This window comes from Corythoichthys intestinalis, chromosome 9 (assembly GCF_030265065.1).
Source record: "Corythoichthys intestinalis isolate RoL2023-P3 chromosome 9, ASM3026506v1, whole genome shotgun sequence".
In the NCBI taxonomy this organism is placed as follows: Eukaryota; Metazoa; Chordata; class Actinopteri; order Syngnathiformes; family Syngnathidae; genus Corythoichthys; species Corythoichthys intestinalis.
This window is the reverse complement of record NC_080403.1, coordinates 36299240-36320073: the sequence shown is the minus strand read 5'-3', so window position 1 is coordinate 36320073 and position 20834 is coordinate 36299240. Positions and strand designations below refer to the sequence as shown.

The 20834-nt window shown below is 37.9% G+C and overlaps 1 protein-coding gene across 7 annotated transcripts in view; it reads right to left on the bottom strand.

Annotated features, from left to right (window-relative positions):
* The window catches only part of magi1b (membrane associated guanylate kinase, WW and PDZ domain containing 1b), a 220767-nt gene extending 201167 nt beyond the window's left edge, over nucleotides 1-19600 (bottom strand). For 5 of the 7 annotated variants that reach the window (XM_057847216.1, XM_057847218.1, XM_057847220.1 and 2 more), the window contains exon 1: nucleotides 18811-19599. In XM_057847216.1, the coding sequence (XP_057703199.1) occupies nucleotides 18811-19108 (298 nt within the window). In that variant the 5' untranslated portion in view covers nucleotides 19109-19599. Of the gene's footprint in view, nucleotides 1-18810 lie in introns of all 7 variants that reach the window. The other 2 variants (XM_057847217.1, XM_057847223.1) reach the window with 2 other exon arrangements.
* Between the last annotated feature and the right edge of the window lie 1234 nt (nucleotides 19601-20834).

Sequence of the window (20834 nt, the reverse complement as noted above, 5' to 3'; positions counted from 1 at the left end):
CTACAAGGGAAACATCACACAGGAGTAGCATTTATAATTAAAAGATGTGTTGTTTGAATATGTTGCCATTCAGCTAAAATGCCGTTGTTGAGCTTTCTAGTACCAATCTACAGACCACCCAAACACTATGCAGTTTTTCAATGATTTTGCCAAACTCCTATTGTTTTTGTGGGTGACTAACATTCAGGTAGATGATGTAGTAAACTTTATCCATTGGCAAACATGCTTAAGAGAAGATTTTTTTTTATTTGCACTTTCTGCGTGAAAACCTCATTGTTTAGGGCGTACTGCACACCCTTTTACACTGCTCACCTGTGGACTAGGTACTTGGCCAAATCCATGCAGAGGCTAAATGTATCTTACAATGATGCCCTGGGCTGTTAGTGCATGTGCCTGTATGGTACAGCGCCAGCCAATTCCTTGTTAGTTCTGGGTTACCCACCTTTAAAGCGCTATTTCACTTATTTCCAATAGATTTACACTGAAAACAAGGGAATTTAACTAGTTTTAAGGAGTTGTGTTTTTGCTGTGTAGTAATGTTATACGTTAGGAATGGCTTACTTTTAAAGCCATTTTTGTGCAACTTAGGTATTTACTCTGTAAGTAATTGTTCCCAAAAGTTTACCATTACACAATGTCACACAATCTGTCTTTATTTACATGTTGGAATTGACTACTTGTTCACATTTGATGTTGAAAAAAAGAGCAATAATATTTTTGCACAGTAATATTTTCTCTTGTGTATACTTTAAAATTTTACATAAATCTTTTAATAGAATTATCTGCTTGACATTATCGGTTATCGGTTGGAACGAGGAGGAAATTATCGGTTATCGGTATCGGCTGAAAAATGCATTATCGTGCATCACTATACATTACTTAATTTTCTACTTTAGAAAGTTGTTTTTTATGACTTCTTTAAGCAAAACATGGTTCAGTTTAGATTCAATCACATAATTACTGCATATGGCTGAGTACTATGTCTTCTTAGTCAAAAACAAATGCCGTATTAAGAACTACATATTTTCAAGCCCGTATAGTACAGAGGGGAAAAAAAGCTACCACTGACCTCTTCATCAAGACCCAATTAGGACTCCATCCTTTTCCTGTCTTGACTAATTAGACACTGCTTGTCTAATTAAGATTCTATCGCTAAGCTGTCACACTTAACACACACTGCGTTGGTTTACTATTACCTGACACTAATTTAAAGTGAATGCTCGGGTCTTCTGAAAAGTGACAGAATTATTTTTATTGTGGCAATTACAGTTACTAAACTTTGCGGTTAGTCTCCTTGCCGTTCCCATGAAAATTTATGCGGATAAAGTGACAACACTTTAACCACCACAATAGAGAAAAATACCATTCTTTTGTTTTTTCCGATCACACATTTCTAAGATGAATTGGATCCTATTTTGCAATTTATGTTGCATATTATCTTTTAAATATGCTCTACATAAAAACAGAATTTGAAGCAAATGCTAGAAAAGTGTATATTCTCAATACCCTTATATTAACTTGAAGATACACAGAGCCGACAGGCGGACATTACACACACTATTACGTACAGTATCATAGATTTTTTTTTTTTTTTTTTAAATTCCAGAAAATACTTCAGTAGTGGAGAGCCACCTATGTTAACGCAACAGTATTCTCTCTGGCATCAGATAATAATAGCTTTTTGATGCACTGATGGTTTCCAACAAACCCAGATTACATATGTTCTCCCAATAAGGCTGTATCACTTCTTCCATAGTCACGATTTGTCCAAACTCTTTTTATTGTGCTTATTTGCCTAAATGAGTCCATTTGTATCAAGGTCTACTTTAGCCAGCATAAACTGTACCTGCATTTAGCTGGACTGCGGTTGATTGGCTTACAAAAATAATTATGAAGAATAAAAATGCAATTTCTTAACTTTAATATTCGGAGTCTAGTCATCTACAGTATATGAAAACCTATGCTTGTACAGATAATAACCAGAGATTATATAAAATCCTGCACGGATCTAAAATATCATCTTGCACAGCCTCAAAAACAAAGAGAACAGTCAGAAAGATGGCGGGATCCAATGTCTCTAGTGAGAGTTCTACATGTATCCACTAGGGCTGTCCCAAACGACTAATTTTCTCCCGATTAGTCAGCCGACTATTTTTACGATTAGTCGACTAATCTTATAATTTAAAAAAATTTAGCAATGATTTTTTTTTTTTTTTTTTACGCTTATCAATTCACAAAAACATTTTGGAACACTCAAATTCTTTATTAAAGTACAAATAAACAGATAAATAACAATAATAAATCACAAATAAACAATGAGTTCAAATGCTGATAGAATTAACTTGTGCAAAAGAATGGAATGTAAACAGATTCAGAACACTGACTTCACCTTTCCAACATGATTCAAAACAATTCTTAAAAAAATACCTAGCATTAATATTATAGTATACTGTAGTACTATATATAATAGTATTATAATAATTATTCATTGCCAATCAGAATTTACATAAAGGGTGTCATTTTAAAGGTATTCTTAGTGTAGAATCTGAAGAATGTGGGATTAACTCCAGAAATCGTTATTTATATGACGAACATGACATGACATGAAATGTTCACCGGAAGTACGTTCGCTAAACCGCTGATTTAAGCTTTACACTCTGCAAAAAAAAATCACTATATGTCATTGCATGTGGTGTCAGTAATAGATTTTTTTCCCTTTTGCAAATGCTGTTAACGAGCGATTTTTTATGTTTGAAGTGTCACCTTTTAACTGCAAGTTTTGGAGAAGGCTGCCTGTTTTATAGAGAACACCGGCTAAAGTAGGTCATCTTTATTCCCCATTCACCTCAATGTAGCAATGCTAACGTATATAGTGTTTAATATAGATGTGTTTTCTTATTTTGTATGTCTAAACTTTAATTCTACAGCGTGTTGATGAGAGAAAAGAACTGGATTCTCATATGCGATCAGCATGCATGCACAAATGTACGCACACACGCGCAGCGATAAAACGCAGCCGTGAAAATGACCGCCCTCATTTTTATTTACCATGCGATAAACTGACTCATTCGATATCGCGACAGGCTTAGCAACTAAAATAAAACATGCCATTAGCTAGTTAGATGGACTTACATTCTCCTGTCGTTATCATTCAAGGCCGACGTGCAGCCAAGCTTGGCATTGAAGAGACAGGACACAACAGTGTACCCTCCTTGTTTCTTTGAAAATAAATCAATGTTTTGGACTCTGGTGTGCTTTTTTTGGCTTTGTGCCGCTTTCCCCGCTTGCATACCAAGCGTCCGACATTCTGAACTTTCCACGCATATATTTTTTTAACCCTTCATTAAACTTCGACGGGATGTTGTGCTCGTCGACGGATTTACGTCATCGATGACGTCGACTATGTCGACTAGACGGGACAGCTCTAGTATCAACCAGGTTAAGTTTTCATACAACTCGTGGAAGAATTTTGTTTCATCTAACAAAATAAGTAAAAAATTATGACATTTCGGAATGTAGAGTGTTTGCTGGGACAAATTTTCCAGTACAGAACAGGGTTGTTGGAATTATTGTGCATAGAGCTAACATTTATGTTTTCCTTATTCTTCTGTCTAGTAGGACTTTCCTTTGTACTGGACCACGTGGCCGCCATGTAGTCTATGTATTCTATTCTATGTTCTATGTTGCTTTTCCGCCTCTCTTATCCTTTTGTTTTCCCCCGAACAAAGAGGGTTCCCATTACAGCAACTGGGGGAGCAGCTACCAACCTCCACAAAAGCAACTTCGATTTCCAGCGTGTTCTCTTTTTAGCAAAGCTTAGTGTACATGAACCTAGCTTCAAATCTAACAAGGGTAAAAACAGCCCTGTCTGGCTTTATCACGACCACTAATTGTTTTATTTGTTTGCTTTACTGTAATGTGGTGGGTTTGGAAGATTTTAAGCAGAATGTTGTCACAATGACTTATAAGGGACAAGTGAACCCAAATATTGATCGTTTATCTGAATCTAACCATCAGGATATCGTGCTCAATGAGGCTGACTCAATCTCAAAGCGCAACCTACTGGTCGCTGGTTGATTGGCAACAGCTTAATAAAAGAAATTTGAAAATTACTATTATAATTTTCGAATGCAAACTGTGTGTCTTGTCAAGTCATACAGTTAAACTTGAATTATGCTGTAGGTTTTTAATCAATCAATGCAAGTTATAAAATCAGCTACAGGTAGTCCCCGGGTTTGAACGAGTTCCATTCCTATGCTGGCAAGGTAACCCAAATTTCCACGTAAATCGAAATGAACCCTTCAAGTACTCCTAAATACCCCCTAAATCTCAAAATAACTATCCAAAAACATGTATTATACGTCATTTTACTGGCCTTATCATCCTAGCCAGACAGCAAGCGAAGCTGTAATCTTTCCCCTCTCTCTCACTCAGCTGTGTGACTTCCTCGTGTGTGTGCATGCGCTCTTCTTCATGTGCGTAAATACGTTCTTCTTCGTGTGTACATGCGCTCTTACTCGCATGCAGAAGTACTGTATTTTGTGGACTATAAGTTGCAGTTTTTTTGTTCCCCCCCATAGTTTGGCTAGGGGTGCGACGTATATACTCAGGAGCGACTTGCGTGTGAAATTATTAACACATTATGATATCATTTCACATGTTATTTTGGTGTTTTGGAGTGACACTGATGGTTTGGTAAACTTGTTAGTATGTTCTTTATGGTACAGTTATCTGAATAACGTAATAGCTATGGCCACGTTCATGTTCTGCCTTAGGCAATGTGTGTTCAATTGTATTATTGACTTTTTTATATTGAAATGGATGCTTTTAGTTTGTGGCGCTTTCACGCCCACGTGGGGGCGCACTCGCACTCGTTTACGCGAAGAATGGCGAAGACGGACAGCTATGCAGCGTCTCTGAGCGAGTGGGCTAGAGAGACTGCTGCGAACCTACGTTCCTTGTTTATGCTTGTAAAATATCTTTACAGAGGCAACAGCCTGTGTGGATAATCTTTTCTGTTGTTGTTGTTGTTGTTGTTGTGTGTTTTCCCCCCGCGATCGGACACTTAGAGCCAGTTGTGTGGTTGTTTGAATGATGTGCTAATGCTAGCGAACGCATACTAAACGTTTTTGTCATTCCTGTAATAGCACCTAATTATCATTTATTTAAGTTGGTGCGAACCTGTTTGGTATCGAGGACGAAATTGATTCAGCAAATTATACGCACGTCCAGCATTGTCATTTTGGAGTTTAGCTCGCCATATACCCGGGACCGAGCCGTAGCATCCTGGTGAGGACAGTATATTCGCATTTCGTTGTTCATGCATCATGTAACATTATACTGTACACTTATTAAGCATGTTGTTATCTATTGTATTTTTTATATTAAATTGCCTTTCAAGATGACATACTGTATCTGTTCTATGTGTTGGATTTTATCAAGTAAATTTCTCCACTTATACTCCGGTGTGACTTATATATGTTTTTTTCTTCTTCGTTGGGCAGTTTATGGCTGGTGCGACTTATAGTCCGAAAAATACGGTACTACTTGCTGTACACTTCCTGCGCCAAAACTAAAGCATGCATCACAAAACAAAAAGTCAACATTATAATCAAATACACATTTTATTAATACAATATAAAATAATATACTTTGAGGTACAATACAGTACTATTTACATGACTTACAGAAAAAAGACGACTGGCGACAAAATGGAAGACGAGACTCCGCCGTCATTATGTCGAAATCACCTAAGTCGGTCGGGTACGTCGTAACCCGGGGACTACCTCTATATCAGTAAATCTGACTTGCATCAAATGGTGTGACTTAAGCACCAAACCTCTGATACCTACTCAAACACCCAGGAGAAAGGGGCCTTTAGATAGAGTTCTGCATAAAGTTCGGTCACCATTCACTCAATTCTACACTGTAGCTGATAACTAACACATGTGGACCATTCTTTTTTCCCTGCTTTAGATCTTCCTCGGCTTATTTATTTTTCTGGTAACCCAACAAAGCCTTCCTTCACTGCCACCCACGTAAAGATGTATTCCCCATGTTGCTGTTCACTGTCAACGATAACCTTTGTAAAGTGAGAAGCAGGATGATTGGTTCAAGACAAGGACAGGGTTAGAGCCTATAATCAGAGTTTTGTTTCAAGTTGTATTCAGCCTTCAATTTTTTAGGGTGTACTAGTAGGATAACAAAAAACATTTCACATGGCACTGACAAACAAAATCGATTTACACTACCACGAAAGTTGCATGCTGCCCCAAAAGATAAAAGTTAACAAATTAATTCCAAAAAAAAAAAAAATGGCCAAGAAACATATTTCACTCCAATATTAAATCTAAGCGGGCCAACCCCATTATTTGATTTTCTTGCTGTGCCGGACAGACATACAGAATCATAACAGATCGCAACGGAGTTTTCCAGTGGCTGAGCTTATAGAAAGACGACTGTCACATTAGCCTGCCGCCATGCACACATGCCAGCGTTCTTTCTGAGAGCATATCTGAATGCTCCCATTCCTGACCAGACACGCTACAAAGAACAGGAAGGCTCAAACCATGTGACAGTCCACAATAAGAGGTTGTATAGCATCTGACGGTCTTCATGCTAATCCATTTGTTAGGTACTGGTACAAAAGTGTTTCCTATTGAATTACTGACATGCAGCTTTTGCTGGGTGCCTGAAAAACCAAAACTTGACTTCCTTCTAATTTCAATGCTCCGATTGTCAGGATAATTTGAAAAGGATTTTTAAAAAAGGATGTAAAACTGAGCAAATACTGTGTTTTCATCAATAACAACCTTGTACAACTCTATTGTGAACATGTTTTCTGTGACCGATTTCAAAAATAGACTTTACCCAGTAAAATGTCTTTGCTCATTCGAGGATAGATTTCAAGGATTCAAATAATTGTCATACTAACACACATTTAAACATATGGCACAAAATTTGATACCCAATAAAACATAAGACGTGATATAAAAAAGGAAAAAACAGAATCCTCAAACTAGCATCTTATGCAGCTGGTTAATTGCTTGGTACCTCTATTAAACATGAAAACAAGTATTAACATGTTCAGCTTGAAGTTGAAATGTTATCAGACAGTAATTATGCAAATGTTGAACATCTCAATGGTGTACCGCACGCAGGCTATTTTTAGACCGACCGTCGCATCATAAAGCGGAAGTAAAGCCGAAGTGGGACATTATAGACCCGCCCTCATATAGACCCAACGTAATTAGTGCTATTTTTCTCCAGTAATCTTTCAAAAAGGAACATGCCGATCACGCATTGCTTTTTTGGAACTTGTAGAAACGACTCTAGACATTACGACACATGAAGGATGTTTTCTTCATACATTTCCGGAAACCAAAAACTCGGAAGGAGAAAATGTGAAGACCGAATCAACTTGCGCGGACTTTAACACCAGCTCGGCGAATCCATTCACGTTTCATATGCAGTAAACATTATGTTGGGTTGGCATGGTCTTTCAGAGGACAAAGAGGTAAGCCATTTTTATATTTTTAACTTATTTTTTTAGCGTAGCGTTGGGCCGTACTGCTTCTGTCTGACAATGAATGACCTGAAAGGAATTACAATGGTATCTGACTGCCACTGTTACCGTTTCTGTTATAAATATATATATTATATATATATACACATATACAGTGGGGAGAACAAGTATTTGATACACTGCCAATGGGAAAAGCCATTGGCAGTGTATCAAATACTTGTTCTCCCCACTGTGTGTGTGTGTGTGTATATATATATATATATATATATATATATATGTATTAGGGCTGTCAAACGATTAAAATTTTTAATCGAGTTAATCACAGCTTAAAAATTAATTAATCGCAATTAATCGCAATTAATCGCAATTCAAACCATCTATAAAATATGCCATATTTTTCTGTAAATTATATATATATTCTGTAAAATAAATTGTTGGAATGGAAAGATAAGACACAAGATGGATATATACATTCAACATACAGTACATAAGGACTGTAGTGGGCATTTCACTCTACTGTCATTTAAATCTGTCTATGCTGTCCTCACTCCAAAGCGTCTACTTTTTCCAAAGCTAGACAGCTAGTGAACGACGCCTTAATAATCAGACTTCTTCCTTTTTCATCTGATTTATTAATAAAATGGCCTCAAACCATTGTCCTCTTTAGACCATCGTAAAACTACAAAAAAAAAGTACACAAGCATTGCATTAGCAACAACGTTAGCTTAGCACGCTATACAGGTTCACTAAACATAAACAAAAAGCGTCTCATACAAAAAATATAACATTTCGCTTACAAACATAATATGTACATTCTTTACAACAACCATACTTACGGACAAATCTTGTCCAAGGATCATATAAGCACAACATTACAACGGAGGCATCAGCCTGAGACGTCGTGCAGCCATATTGAACTGGCAAGAAAACAACAAACCATGTCGCAAAGCGACCACAAGAGTTCGCTGTTAGACAGCACAAAAAGCATCGCTGTAAAACTTATCAAAAGGCAGAATACTGTCTGAGCGGGACATGTGCGTTAATTGCGTCAAATATTTTAACGTGATTAATTAAAAAAAATAATTACCGCGCGTTAACGCGATAATTTTGACAGCCCTAATGTATGTGTATATATATATATATATATATATATATATAACAACTTTAGTAAGGGGGAAGTGTAAATAAATTATAGGATTAAGATGTGTTATCAATGAAAAAATTAAAAGTGTTTGTTGGCTGTCATTAGCGATCGCTACACAAAGCTAACTAAATTACCCCCAAGAACGGTAAGAGACGTAGGACAACCAGAGGATATATAAGGAAGACAGGACTGATGGTAAAAGATAGCTTGTTGAAACAGGAGAATGTCATTGTCAGTCGCATCGATAAAAAAGCTAAAGCTATGCTTAGGTCGGCTCGTTTTTTTCGTCTTTTTCAGCCTTCGATACTAAAGCCATCTCTTTAACTGAACATTTTTACGTTCTTCCACATCTTTGCCAGTCAATTTGGCACCAGGCACATTATTTAGGGAGAGAATTGGTAGGTTTAGCTCTGTAAACATCTCCTTTGTACACGATTTCCATTCATTTCCTATTAGGGACAGACGGTTGCTGGTCCTTACTTAGCAACAGTAGCTAATGTCATATTAATGGGCGGAAGTGACGTGTTGCTTGCGGTACGCCATTATTTGGACTGTGAAATGCAACATGACGAGAGATTGACAGTGGAATTTAGAAAAGAGCTTTTAAGTAGATTTGTCAACCCAACTTCACTGACGTGAAGCTTATGGCTCAAATTACAAAAACAAAAACATTGTGTATCTTGACTAGACATGTGCCGATTACCGGTTTCAAGGTATACCGTGGTATGAAAACGTCAAGATTTCAAAAGCGCAAAAATTTTCCATCATACCGTCCCAAAGATATTAGCTATTGTTCACGTCCCAAAAATTCATGGAGAAATCGACCAAAAACTGCCAGCTTTTTATCACTTTAAGTCGTATTTTTGGTTGGTGCACGTCATCATTTATTCTGTACATGTTTGCTGTGAGTATATGACTTATTTACGTGTCATACTTCAAGTATATGAAGAATAAAGCACAGGTTTGATGTCAAAAGAGTTTTGATGTTGAATTTTCAACAACAGACAGTTCACACACGATACATCATCACTGATTGAGAGTGCCTCAGTGCTATTATGATAACGTTAACATCAAGGCTTCCAACGCAGTTTGGGAAGTTCCATAGACGCCAGAAATCTGCTATGGCTGCTATTGGCTGGTTGTAGGACACGGCAAACAAATCGGGCTGGAGGGCTTTGCAGACCTGTGACAAAATGCTGGACGCAGTTCTCAACGCCAGTTTGAAACTACCCACCACAGCAAGCTGGTTTCCATCAGAGGCTGGAACTCTCTATGCGGCATCAAAAGTTAGACGGACCGCCTCTAAACAGTCTTCTGCGTCACCTGTGCCTCAACATTTGTATGATCAGCATTTATTCAACGTTGATGAGCTGAAGATCCACATTCAAGCATTCCATCTTGATTGTTTATTTTTTCTCTATTAAACTAGACAAGAGGAAGTCAACAAGCATGCCCCAAAACCATACAAACATAACGCCACACCACTCTAGTGGCTTGGCTGTGAATTACAGAGCAACGCGTCACATGGCCGGAGAACCATCGAATGTCGAATGACTCCGTAGTCGCTGCGCCGTCACCGCAACGCGGGAGCATAACTCAGGCTTAACATGTCTGCAGCAATACCACCAACATGATAACGCATTTATATAAAATTAAAGTTTAGTAAACCTTATCATGAACGTTTCCCACCAGCTCTGAGAGTTAACTCCAGCGTGTTTTGTAGGGTTGGGAATCTCTGCCATGAAGCCGATTCGATATGTACCTAGATACACAGGTTACGATTCGATTGAAAAACGATACATTTTTAAGGCCGAGCGATTCGATACAATTCGATACAGTTTAAGAACGATACGGTTCGATACAGAGTGAAAACGATACAATAGTAAACATTTGTTGTCTGTGTGTTCGTACAGTATTTTAAACATATAAAAAAGACCACAGTTCTAATAGCAAAATTGAACAACAAAATTTCATTCCAATGTTATGTTTTATTTTTTTATGAAAAGAAATTAGGCTTACTATATGACTGTCATTTTGTTGGATGGGATTGATAATAAAACTCCAGTGACAGACAACAATAAAGTGCAATAATTCAATTACTGTATTTCCTGGTGTTTTGAACACAAGAGGTAAGTAATCTAAGTGCAAACTTTCAACGTAAACATCTTACCAAAAAAAATATTAATTATATGCAGCAGCTCTAGAAAAAGAATTAAACCTGCTAGTATTATCATAAATAAATAATAAATTATGCTTTACCACTGGTATAATTGGGGGAATAAAAACAAGGCATTTTAGACAGACAGGTCAATAATCATTACTTTAACCTTATACACAGCAAAGTCATTCACTTATGCCTGTGCTTCCACATTTTTTATTCCTCATCACTGTCCATATAATTTTTGAAGGGCAGATTTTTCTTGAGGAAGATCAACTAATCCACATGTTCATGTTTAAGTAGACTGCGTTTCATGAAAACAATATGCCGCCCTTTCCACCACTGTAGTGGGTTATTTTTCAGGGTTATACTCACGATCTCTGTACTGCTCCACACTTCACACTAGCTCTGTCCCATGCGAACAGATCTGGCTGCCTTCATCAAAGTCAGACTTTTGTTTTCCTGGGTACAGTGAAAATCAATCGCTGCACATCGCTGGCGTCAGTGCTCAAACTGTCCATTGTTTTAGCATGTTGCTTCGTTGCCACTTCTAGTTTCGTTTTGGGCTGTGAAGAAAACGCTACAGCGCATGCGTTACAGTGGTTTTGTTAGCTCTCGCGTTGTTATGACACGCACGTGATGATCGGGTAATGACGGCGACTAGTAGCGGTTCTGCCGAAATGCATGGGAAGTTGAGCCAACTACGACTATGAGTGGTGCTTGTGTATCTTATATCTTGCGTGCGCTCTCAATCTAAGAGCGCTGTGTGGTGAATGACACAAGCGCAGCATGTGAAGTAAAAGCTAAATTATTATCATATTAAGCAATGCATTGAGCTAGGCATTAGAAGCCGATTCTTGTGCCCGCGATAGCCGAATTCTATCCCTATTATCGGTTCACTGAATCTTTAATGGCTAATTACTGTCGAATGGTAACTTTACTATCGAAACAGCTGTATCTCTCACCTGTAAAACCGTATATCCGGTCGTATCAGTTATCGTTCTCAAGCTTAGTGTTTAGTGTGTGTAGCGGTGGTAAAACATGCAGTGGTTTTTTTCTCTCTGGCAACTGTGTGTTCAGAAAGAGAGTGTGCATATAATGTAAACATAATACAATTCATACACAAGTGCTTTTTAAGGGAAATAATTCACTTATTTTTGTTCTGATGGTGATAATGTTGAGCTGTTGCTGTAGGTTTAGGCACACCTAGAGGAGAGCATTTTTTAAATTTCATTTATATTTTTTTTTTCTTTAACAACATTTGTGTGTCAACTTATATTCCAATGTGCTAATATGTTTTGAAAAATAAAAATCCTGTTCAATAGGTGGGAAAAAAACCTAGATTTCTCAAAGTAACACATTTTAGTGCTGCAATTGCAAATCTCTTATACCGTGAAACCGTGATATATTGGCTTATGGTTTTCATACTGTCAGAACATCATATCAGCACATGCCTAATCTTGACTATACTTTAGTGCTTGTCTATGACTGTAACTGGTTAGCATTTAAAAAGAAGGAGGTACCAATTGTGATTGACAAAATATGGCTACCTGATCTAAATGTGCCTCGAAACTGAGGCCTTTTTTGGTAACTTGTGGAAATGTGATGTTTTTAAGGAGAACACACAAAAAACAGCAGGAATTGTAATTATAAAATAACAGTGCTTCTACTCTCACCATTGTAAATTAGTCTGACCTTCTCTCCCCCCCTGACATACAGTATACATAGCCAGAAGTGCCAAGCCAGACCAACTGTCATATACAATTGTCTGTAATTGAACGAATTAGGAAAAAAAGTAAATTCCTAAAAAAATAAATAAAAAAAAACAGGAGCATTAGCTTTGCACATGTACAGTACATCTTTAAAAAATGTGGCATTAGTGATCGAGCATTTGAGGGTTTCTACAGTTCGAAGGGGAGAATCTCTCTGCAACACTGTATTTCAATGGAGAGCTTAAAAGTAAGTGCCGCCACACACTTAAGTATAAGCGCCTTACCTACCTCAAGATGAAATTGTCTCAACACATCTTACATTTCTCCCTCCTGTCAACATGCCCACATAAAATCACCCATAATTTCATGCTAAGGATCTTTGCTTAAGCAAATCTCCGAATAAGAAAATAGAAGTCCTTAAAATGCAGTCCGAGGTAGTAAAATTGTTTAGGAAAAAATGAGCATCTAACTTACTCCTGTGAGAATATGAGATAAGCACTTCCAGATGCAAACTGTGCAACGACTACTGGCACAAATCCACTTGCAAGTCACATTAATTAATTAATTAATCACTAATTAGCAAGCCACAACTTTAGGAAGAAGACAATTTAGTCTTCAGGAAGATGAGGTTTCATGCCTCATCACACCATTTTGGGCAAACACTCATGTCAAACTGTGGCTTCTTGATTCCCAGTCCTGGATGAACTATAATTGATGTTGTAGTACATGAAGATAACCATTACTCTAAAGTGTAAAACTGTGGGCCATGTGTCAAGTTTTGAAGACATATCACACGCAAATTCCTTCCAGACAAACCACAAGTTGTACCATTGTAATTTAAAGAAGTCCAATCATAATCCTCGGCCAAATAACCTTGTGGTGATTTTTAACTGAATTAACCACATGAAAGCCAACAAATAACATATTTTGTTGCTAAATGATGTCATTTCATTGCAAATACCCTAGTCATAGTTCTAATCCCGTTTCCTCAAGATTATATGAAGATGTTCAGTCAGCAGGTCCCGATTACAATTACGAATTCAATAGCTCCGCAAATTTACGCTATAAGTCTGACTTCCTTGCTTATGACCTCAGCAGCTCTTGAAACATGAGTGTAGGACCTAAAATCTAACTTCACCACATCTCTGAATACAGCTGGCAATCAGCTAGTGCAGAAATTCCTGAATAGTAGAGAGCTACTACAGACGTATTCCCTCTCCAAATCTCACTTGATTAAAGTGAGAAAATGGCACAAGTTCTGTGCAAAATTAGGCCAACCTGATTTCACAGATGGACCATGCAGTGAAGCATATTTTCCCAATTAGAAGTGATTAGGGAAGGAAATTCCCAGACAGCATGAATTATTAAAAACCTTCAAATGAAATGACATCACGTGATGCTGCATGGCGATGACACCCGACATTCCCAGATGGGCCCTAGAAAAGATGTTTCTCAGGGGGCTTGTAATGGGTCTTACCACTAACCGATGATGATGAACAAGCTAAAATGAATACATTTTGAAATCAAAGTGAACATGCAACTAGGCAAAATAGAGTGTGAAAAATATTATCCATATTTGAGCTCAGGAATGTCAGTATGATATTCTGACGGTATGATAACCTTAAGCAAAAATATCACGGTAGTACAGTTACAGCTCTAAAATGTGTTATATTTAGAGCTGTCAAAATTATCGTGTTAACGGGCGTTAATTAATTTTTTAAATTAATCATGTTAAAATATTTGACGCAATTAATGCAGATGCCCCGCTCAGACAGATTTAAATGACAGTACAGTGAAACGCTCACTTGTTGTGTTTTATGGAGTTTTGCCGCCCTCTGCTGGCGCTTGGGTGCGACTGATTTTATAGGCTTCGGCACCCATGAGCATTGTGTAAGTAATTATTGACATCAACAATGGCGGGCTACTAGTTTATTTTTTGATTGAAAATTTTACAAATTTTATTAAAACGAAAACATTAAGAGGGGTTTTAATATAAAATTTCTCTAACTTGTACTAACATTTTTCTTTTAAGAACTACAAGTCTTTCTATCCATGGATCGCTTTAACAAAATGTTAATAATGTTAATGCCATCTTGTTGATTTATTGTTATAATAAACAAATACAGTCCTTATGTACCGGATGTTGAATGTATATATCCATCTTGTGTCTTATCTTTCCATTCCAACAATAATTTACAGAAAAATATGGCATATTTTATGATGGTTTGAATTGTGATTAATTGCGATTAATTACGATTAATTAATTTTTAAGCTGTAATTAACTCGATTAAAAATTTTAATCGTTTGACAGCCCTAGTTATTTTGAGATGCCTGGGTTAAAAAATTAAAATTCCATTGAACAGGGTTTTTATTTTTCAAAACAACATATTAGCATATTGGAACATAAGTATAATGATAAATTACAAATATAATCAAAATAAATGCAGTTCTTCATGTGAGCCTAGACCCTCAGCCACAGCTCAATATTATTATCATCAAAACAAAAATAACAATTTGTTTTACGACCAACAGATACACTAAACAAGCTCGAGTTAACTCTTGTAGCTAGTGGGAAACGTTAATAACAGCGTTTAGTAACCTTGAAATTTTGGATAAAGCGACAGGTGGTTACGTAAATGCAAAATCATATGAGAGGTATAAGGTATTGCCTCCTCTGACAGCTACCCTCCGCAAACATGTTTTACATGTCGGTTGGCCCTGTTCCTAACAGCCGCGGCCGTCTGCAACTTTTCTGTAGCCGAAGTATTCCCATACCAACGACTTTGTTTTCTTCGATGGGGGAAAAGTTCAGGTGTTTCACCTCCTCCTGCGATCGTGTAGCACAGCTGACTCTGACTCACCGAGCAACAACCGGAGGGGGAGAGGTGGGCCCCGCATATGCAAGCGAGGGATTTCTACCTTTGGAACATAAAAAATAGCTAATACCTTAGGAACGGTATGACGGAAAATTTTTGCGGTTTTGAAACCGTGACATTTTCATTCCACTGTATACCTTGAAACTGGTAACAGTCTACTGTCTCCTTGAGCTTAAACTAAGATTAGGTTGGCAATTCATCGGTTCTATTTTTTGCATGTCAAACAAATAATGAACACAGATGGTTTTACTTTACTCTGAATGTAACTCCCTCAGAGATTTATATAATATTTGCAAAGGTAGAGGATTGTAGGAGTACATACAGTATGTAAATAAGCCTAATTAGCATTATGTTTCATTAAGGATACCGACCGTGTTGGCTCTTTTCCAGATCATTAGATATCCATTAGTAGAAATATGAGAAGACATGAGGACATGTCAAAACACACAATGACAAATGCAAATGCAAATTTCTGTACTCCATTGAGCACCACAAACAGTGATATTTAGTTCACATGCCCGTCTCCCTCAATCCAGTCAACGGAAGGCAATGATATTGCAGATGAATTCCGATGTTTTTATGGACAGTCTCCTTGTTCAAAAATTATTAAAAAAACTTTCTTGGAAGAACTGTGGCTCTTTTGACTGTCACAATATGAAGTTAGCATAATCCAGAGTGGAGTCCCGTGCGTCCCTTCAGCAGTTCGCCATGCTACACTCAGAAGCTGTCAGAAAGGCTCAGTGTCAAACCCACTGGGCCCTGCCGCGTCAAGATGACCATGAACAAGAGAGACCAGCCACACTGGCCTGCTGTTCCCCATTTTTGTTACAGTAGCTGCTTAAAAAATTAAAATGGAGAATAAATCCGTCAGTCAGGCTAACTACTAAAATATGGGGCGCCGTTTGTAAAGCAGCACATGCTCAAAATTACGACAACAATTTCTCACATTTAGCACCAGATAGTGTTTAAAACGTGGTAAGAAATTTTTAGAGTCACTTTTTTTTTTTTTTTGCATGTTTACAACATTATTTAGCAACTTCGATATTTATTTTTAAATAAGAAGTTTTGGACCTGATTGTTTAAATCCAGAATAAATATTTAAATTAAATCTTAAACTTATATCCTATATCCTAAATGTTGAATCAGGAAACGGTTAGAACTAAATATTTGGCTTAATATGCAAATTCACATGACTTGAGACCGTAAGTAACAAAATAAAAGCTCGAGCACACACAATACGCTTTAAATAGTTTCTCCTAAATATGTATTTTACCTATACATTGTTATTATCACAATGACTCATGTCTAAGAGCAGACTGCCACCGTTGAGTAGGTTTTATTCATTTTCAAGCAACGTAAACAGACAGTCTGAGCTGCTGCACCAGCTTTTATTTTGTTACTTCCGGTCTCCAGTCATGTGAATTTGCATATTAAGCTAAATGTTTAGTTCCGACCGTTTCCTGATTCAACATTTAGGATATAGGATATAAGTTTAAGATTTAATTTAAATATTTATTCTGGATTTAAACAATCAGGTCCAAAACTTCTTATTTAAAAATAAATATCGAAGTTGCTAAATAATGTTGTAAACATGCAAAAAAAAAAAAAAAAAGTGACTAAAAATTTCACACGATTTTAAACACTGTGTGGCACTCAATGTGAGAAAATGTTGTCGTAATTTTGAGCATGTGCTGCTTTACAGTCGGCGCCCCATAATAAAAGGCTACATTGGCTGAAGTAAAAAAAATTGTAAAACACGGAAAGATTATGTTGATTTGTATGTTATATAATACATAGTTGTTATTTAGATTATTTTGTTGTTGTTTTTTTAACATTATACTTATGTTTCAATTTGCTAATGTTTTGAGAAATAAAAATCCTGTTATTTTAACCCAGTTATCTCAAAGTAACACATTTAGAGCTGTAATTGCAATACCGTGATTAGGAGTGGGAACCTCTAGGTACCTCACGATACGCGATACAAAGCTCACAATAACGATGATCTGACGATATGGCGATACAACAATTATCGATACATTGGTCAGGAAATCCTTCTAGGATATTCTACAAACGACTAATAAACAGAAAAACAAGCTTCTGTTGTAAATTAGAATGAGCTTATCACTAGTAGACGTCCAAACCATTTGAACTGGGAGGATGGCAGCGAATGAACAAATATGAACATTCGTTCATTCGCTGCCATCCCTCCCTCTTCAAACGGATTGAATGTCTATGGCCGGTAGTGGCAGCCAATGAGGTCATTTTGGGCCATTTAAGGTCATTTACCTGTTGATTTTCAGTTACTTCCTGTTGATTTTGGGGTATTTTATAGGTCTCTTCCTGTTTATTTTAAGTTACAGAACAAGAATTAAGGTTGGAATTACCCAAATGAATAGGCAGTGACTCCAACTCAACAGAAAATCACCTGTAAATGCCCTAAAATGAACAGCAAGTGGCCTGTAAATGCCCTGAAAATCAGACAGAATGACTGTGAACGCTCTGGTTTCGAATTAACAAACGTTCCCAGTCTAAATGGATTGGGCGTCGAGCACCGTCAATGCAGCCTTAAGAGTTAACTGAGACACTATAATGGTGGAAGATTTTGGTAGCAACTTGTTGGATTATTTTTATTCATTTTTTTAGACATTGACACCTTTTTAAAATGATACTCAATTCTTGGCAGGAGCATACTGATAACCTTTTTGGATACAAAGTATCACGATATATCACCATTTCGATATTTTGTCCCACCCCTAACCGTGATACCGTGAAACCATGATATTTTGGCTTAAGGTTATCATACCGTCAGAATATCATACCGGCACATGCCTATTTGGCTGTGTTTCGTTTCCCGGTCTGCCATGGGTGTGCCAAATGCATCCGGTGTAAAAAACTGCAAATGGATCGCCGTGACGACCCCTGACAGGGAAAAGTCAAAATTCTCCTCAAATTCACACATATTATTCGATGATGAACATTTGTATGTAAAAACTTTGGTGATAAACACTATTCACTGGTCAGTGGGACCAAAGAGTAATGGTTATGTAACTAGCAACTTCAGCTAAAATGGTACCTGGTTACAAAGTAGTGCAAATTGCCACTTTCTTTTCAAAAATCAAACAAAAGTACAGAAGTCGAGGAAAGGTATTAGGTTACATGTGGATGTAAGGGCCCCAAATCTACACCTCTTATTGTAAGACTACTCCCTGAAAATACAAATGTGCATTTCTCATTCATGGTTCAGCTTAAAATGCACATTATGCACAGCATGTGTAGTTTGGAAAAGCAATGTCCCGCAACACGATTTAACAAAACAAAACAAGCAGCTTGGTCATTATAGGGAAGGAAGCAATTTAAGGGCTTTCACGTGTGTTGGTGCTACTTCCAGTGCTTACCTGGCCTGACGGCTTTTAACCTGACGGGACCTTTACAGCTCTTGATGAGGGTCTGCACATCGTACAGGGGTAATCCTGAGATGGGAAGGTTCTCCACCTCCAAAAGAAGCTCCCCGTCATTTAACTGTCCACTGTTATAAAGCACTTGGTTCTGCTTGAGTTGGCCGATGAAAGCGAATTCTCCGTTCTCCGCACCGCCGCGCAGTGGGACGTTCAAGTCCCCGTGGGCATCTTTGGACACGGAGCATTCGTTCAACCGAGAGGTCCAGTGGTTCTTCCTCAAAGCGGGGTTGGACATGTTGGGACAGATGCACACTAGCGGACGGAAGGTGCCGCTTGGGTGTGTTAAAAGAGTCACAAAACAGTAGCTTTATTTCCTTGTGAAGCGCAACAAACTTTTTGTTGCTGCCACAGAAACATGAGCGCCTCTGACAGTCGGGTCGCACGCGAAAAATCAAGCCATTCCGTCCACCTGGAAGTCACTTCTGACGGCTTGGATAGTCTTCGATCTCACTCAACATGTCTGTTTAATCCCGTTTTATGTACAAGGAACATTACATCTGCTCATTTTCGAAATGAATCCACTTACGTCTTCTAAACTCACTTCAAATTCGTGTTTCTTCGTGGTTCTTAGTTAGAAGCGAGGGTTCGCTGTTCGCTGTCTCCTCGGTCCCGGGCTCGTTTGACCAGGTACGTCGCTGGTTGATCTGCTTGTGAGTTGTGACTCGGAGATCCACACAAGCAGCGCGCCGGACGTGCTCTGAACGTGTTACATTCAAATGCTGTGGGAAATATTGGTTTCCAGGTGGTTGCTGTCGGAAATCAATGAGTCGTTGCGGTTAGCACGATTTATCAATTAATTTATTTATTTATGGTGACAAGTCAACAACCGTTGAGTTCGCACCGGGAAAATGTTTTACCGAAAGTCAGCAATTTTGCAAGTAAAAATAGTTTAATAATTATTTATTTGTTAACGTCCATTGAAAAGTACGGAGCCCCCCGGGTGCCAGGATAGAAAAAATAAAAAATCATAGCTAATCTGTACCCACAGTTTACTAATCTGTGGGTACAGTTTAGTAATCTGTACCCACAGATTACTAATCTGTACCCACAGAGCATCCGATATTAATTGCTACAAGACAAAAATGATTTTTCAGGCCTGATTTTTTTTTAAATTTCCCAGACTAGAGCAGAGTTACCCAAATGACGATAAAATGTTAAAATTTTGACACTCGTTCTTTGTCATTTTTAACCTTTTGTGTGTGTTGGGGGGGGGGGGGCTTGTAAATTCATTATTTGAAGTAGGGGTGTGACAAAATATAGAAATGGTGATATATCGTGATACTTTTTATCCAAAAGGTTATCAGTATGCTAGCCTGGTACTCCAGACTCACCACTGTTCCAGCTATTGAGTCTGGCCACCATTAGGCGGATAAAATTTCCAGGGCGGAGCAACCACAGCAAACAGACAGCGGAGTGGACCAATCAGCGACGGGCGGGACGAGGGACTTGCGCGCGGAAGTAAACATACGAGGAGAGCGGAGTTTATTCAACATGGCTAGCGCAAGACAGACTGTTGTCAATGACTTGTGTCGATGTGTTTTTGGTAATTTTTAAAACTGATTTTACCGTGGATTGGAACATATTCTCGGCTCTCCTGTTCGCCATCTGTGTTGTTGTGGAGACGACTTCCGACGCGGAAGAGTGACGTTGCTCTTTAAGAACACGTCACGCAAATAAACAAATCTGATTTGTCGATTAATTTTGTACTTGCTCGAGTGGCCGTTAATGGGCTGGGTCCCAGACTATACTCTAAGTGTTTGAAAAACACAGGGAGAACAGTCTGGCCGTGCCAGGCAATCGGTATGCTACTGTCAATAATCGAGATATCGTTTTAAAAGGTGCCAATTTAATTTATATATTCATTTGGGTGATTCCCAGGTCACTTCCTTTTCTGTAACACAAAATAAACAGCAAGTGACCCATAAAATACCCCAAAATCAACAGGAAGTAACTGAAAATCA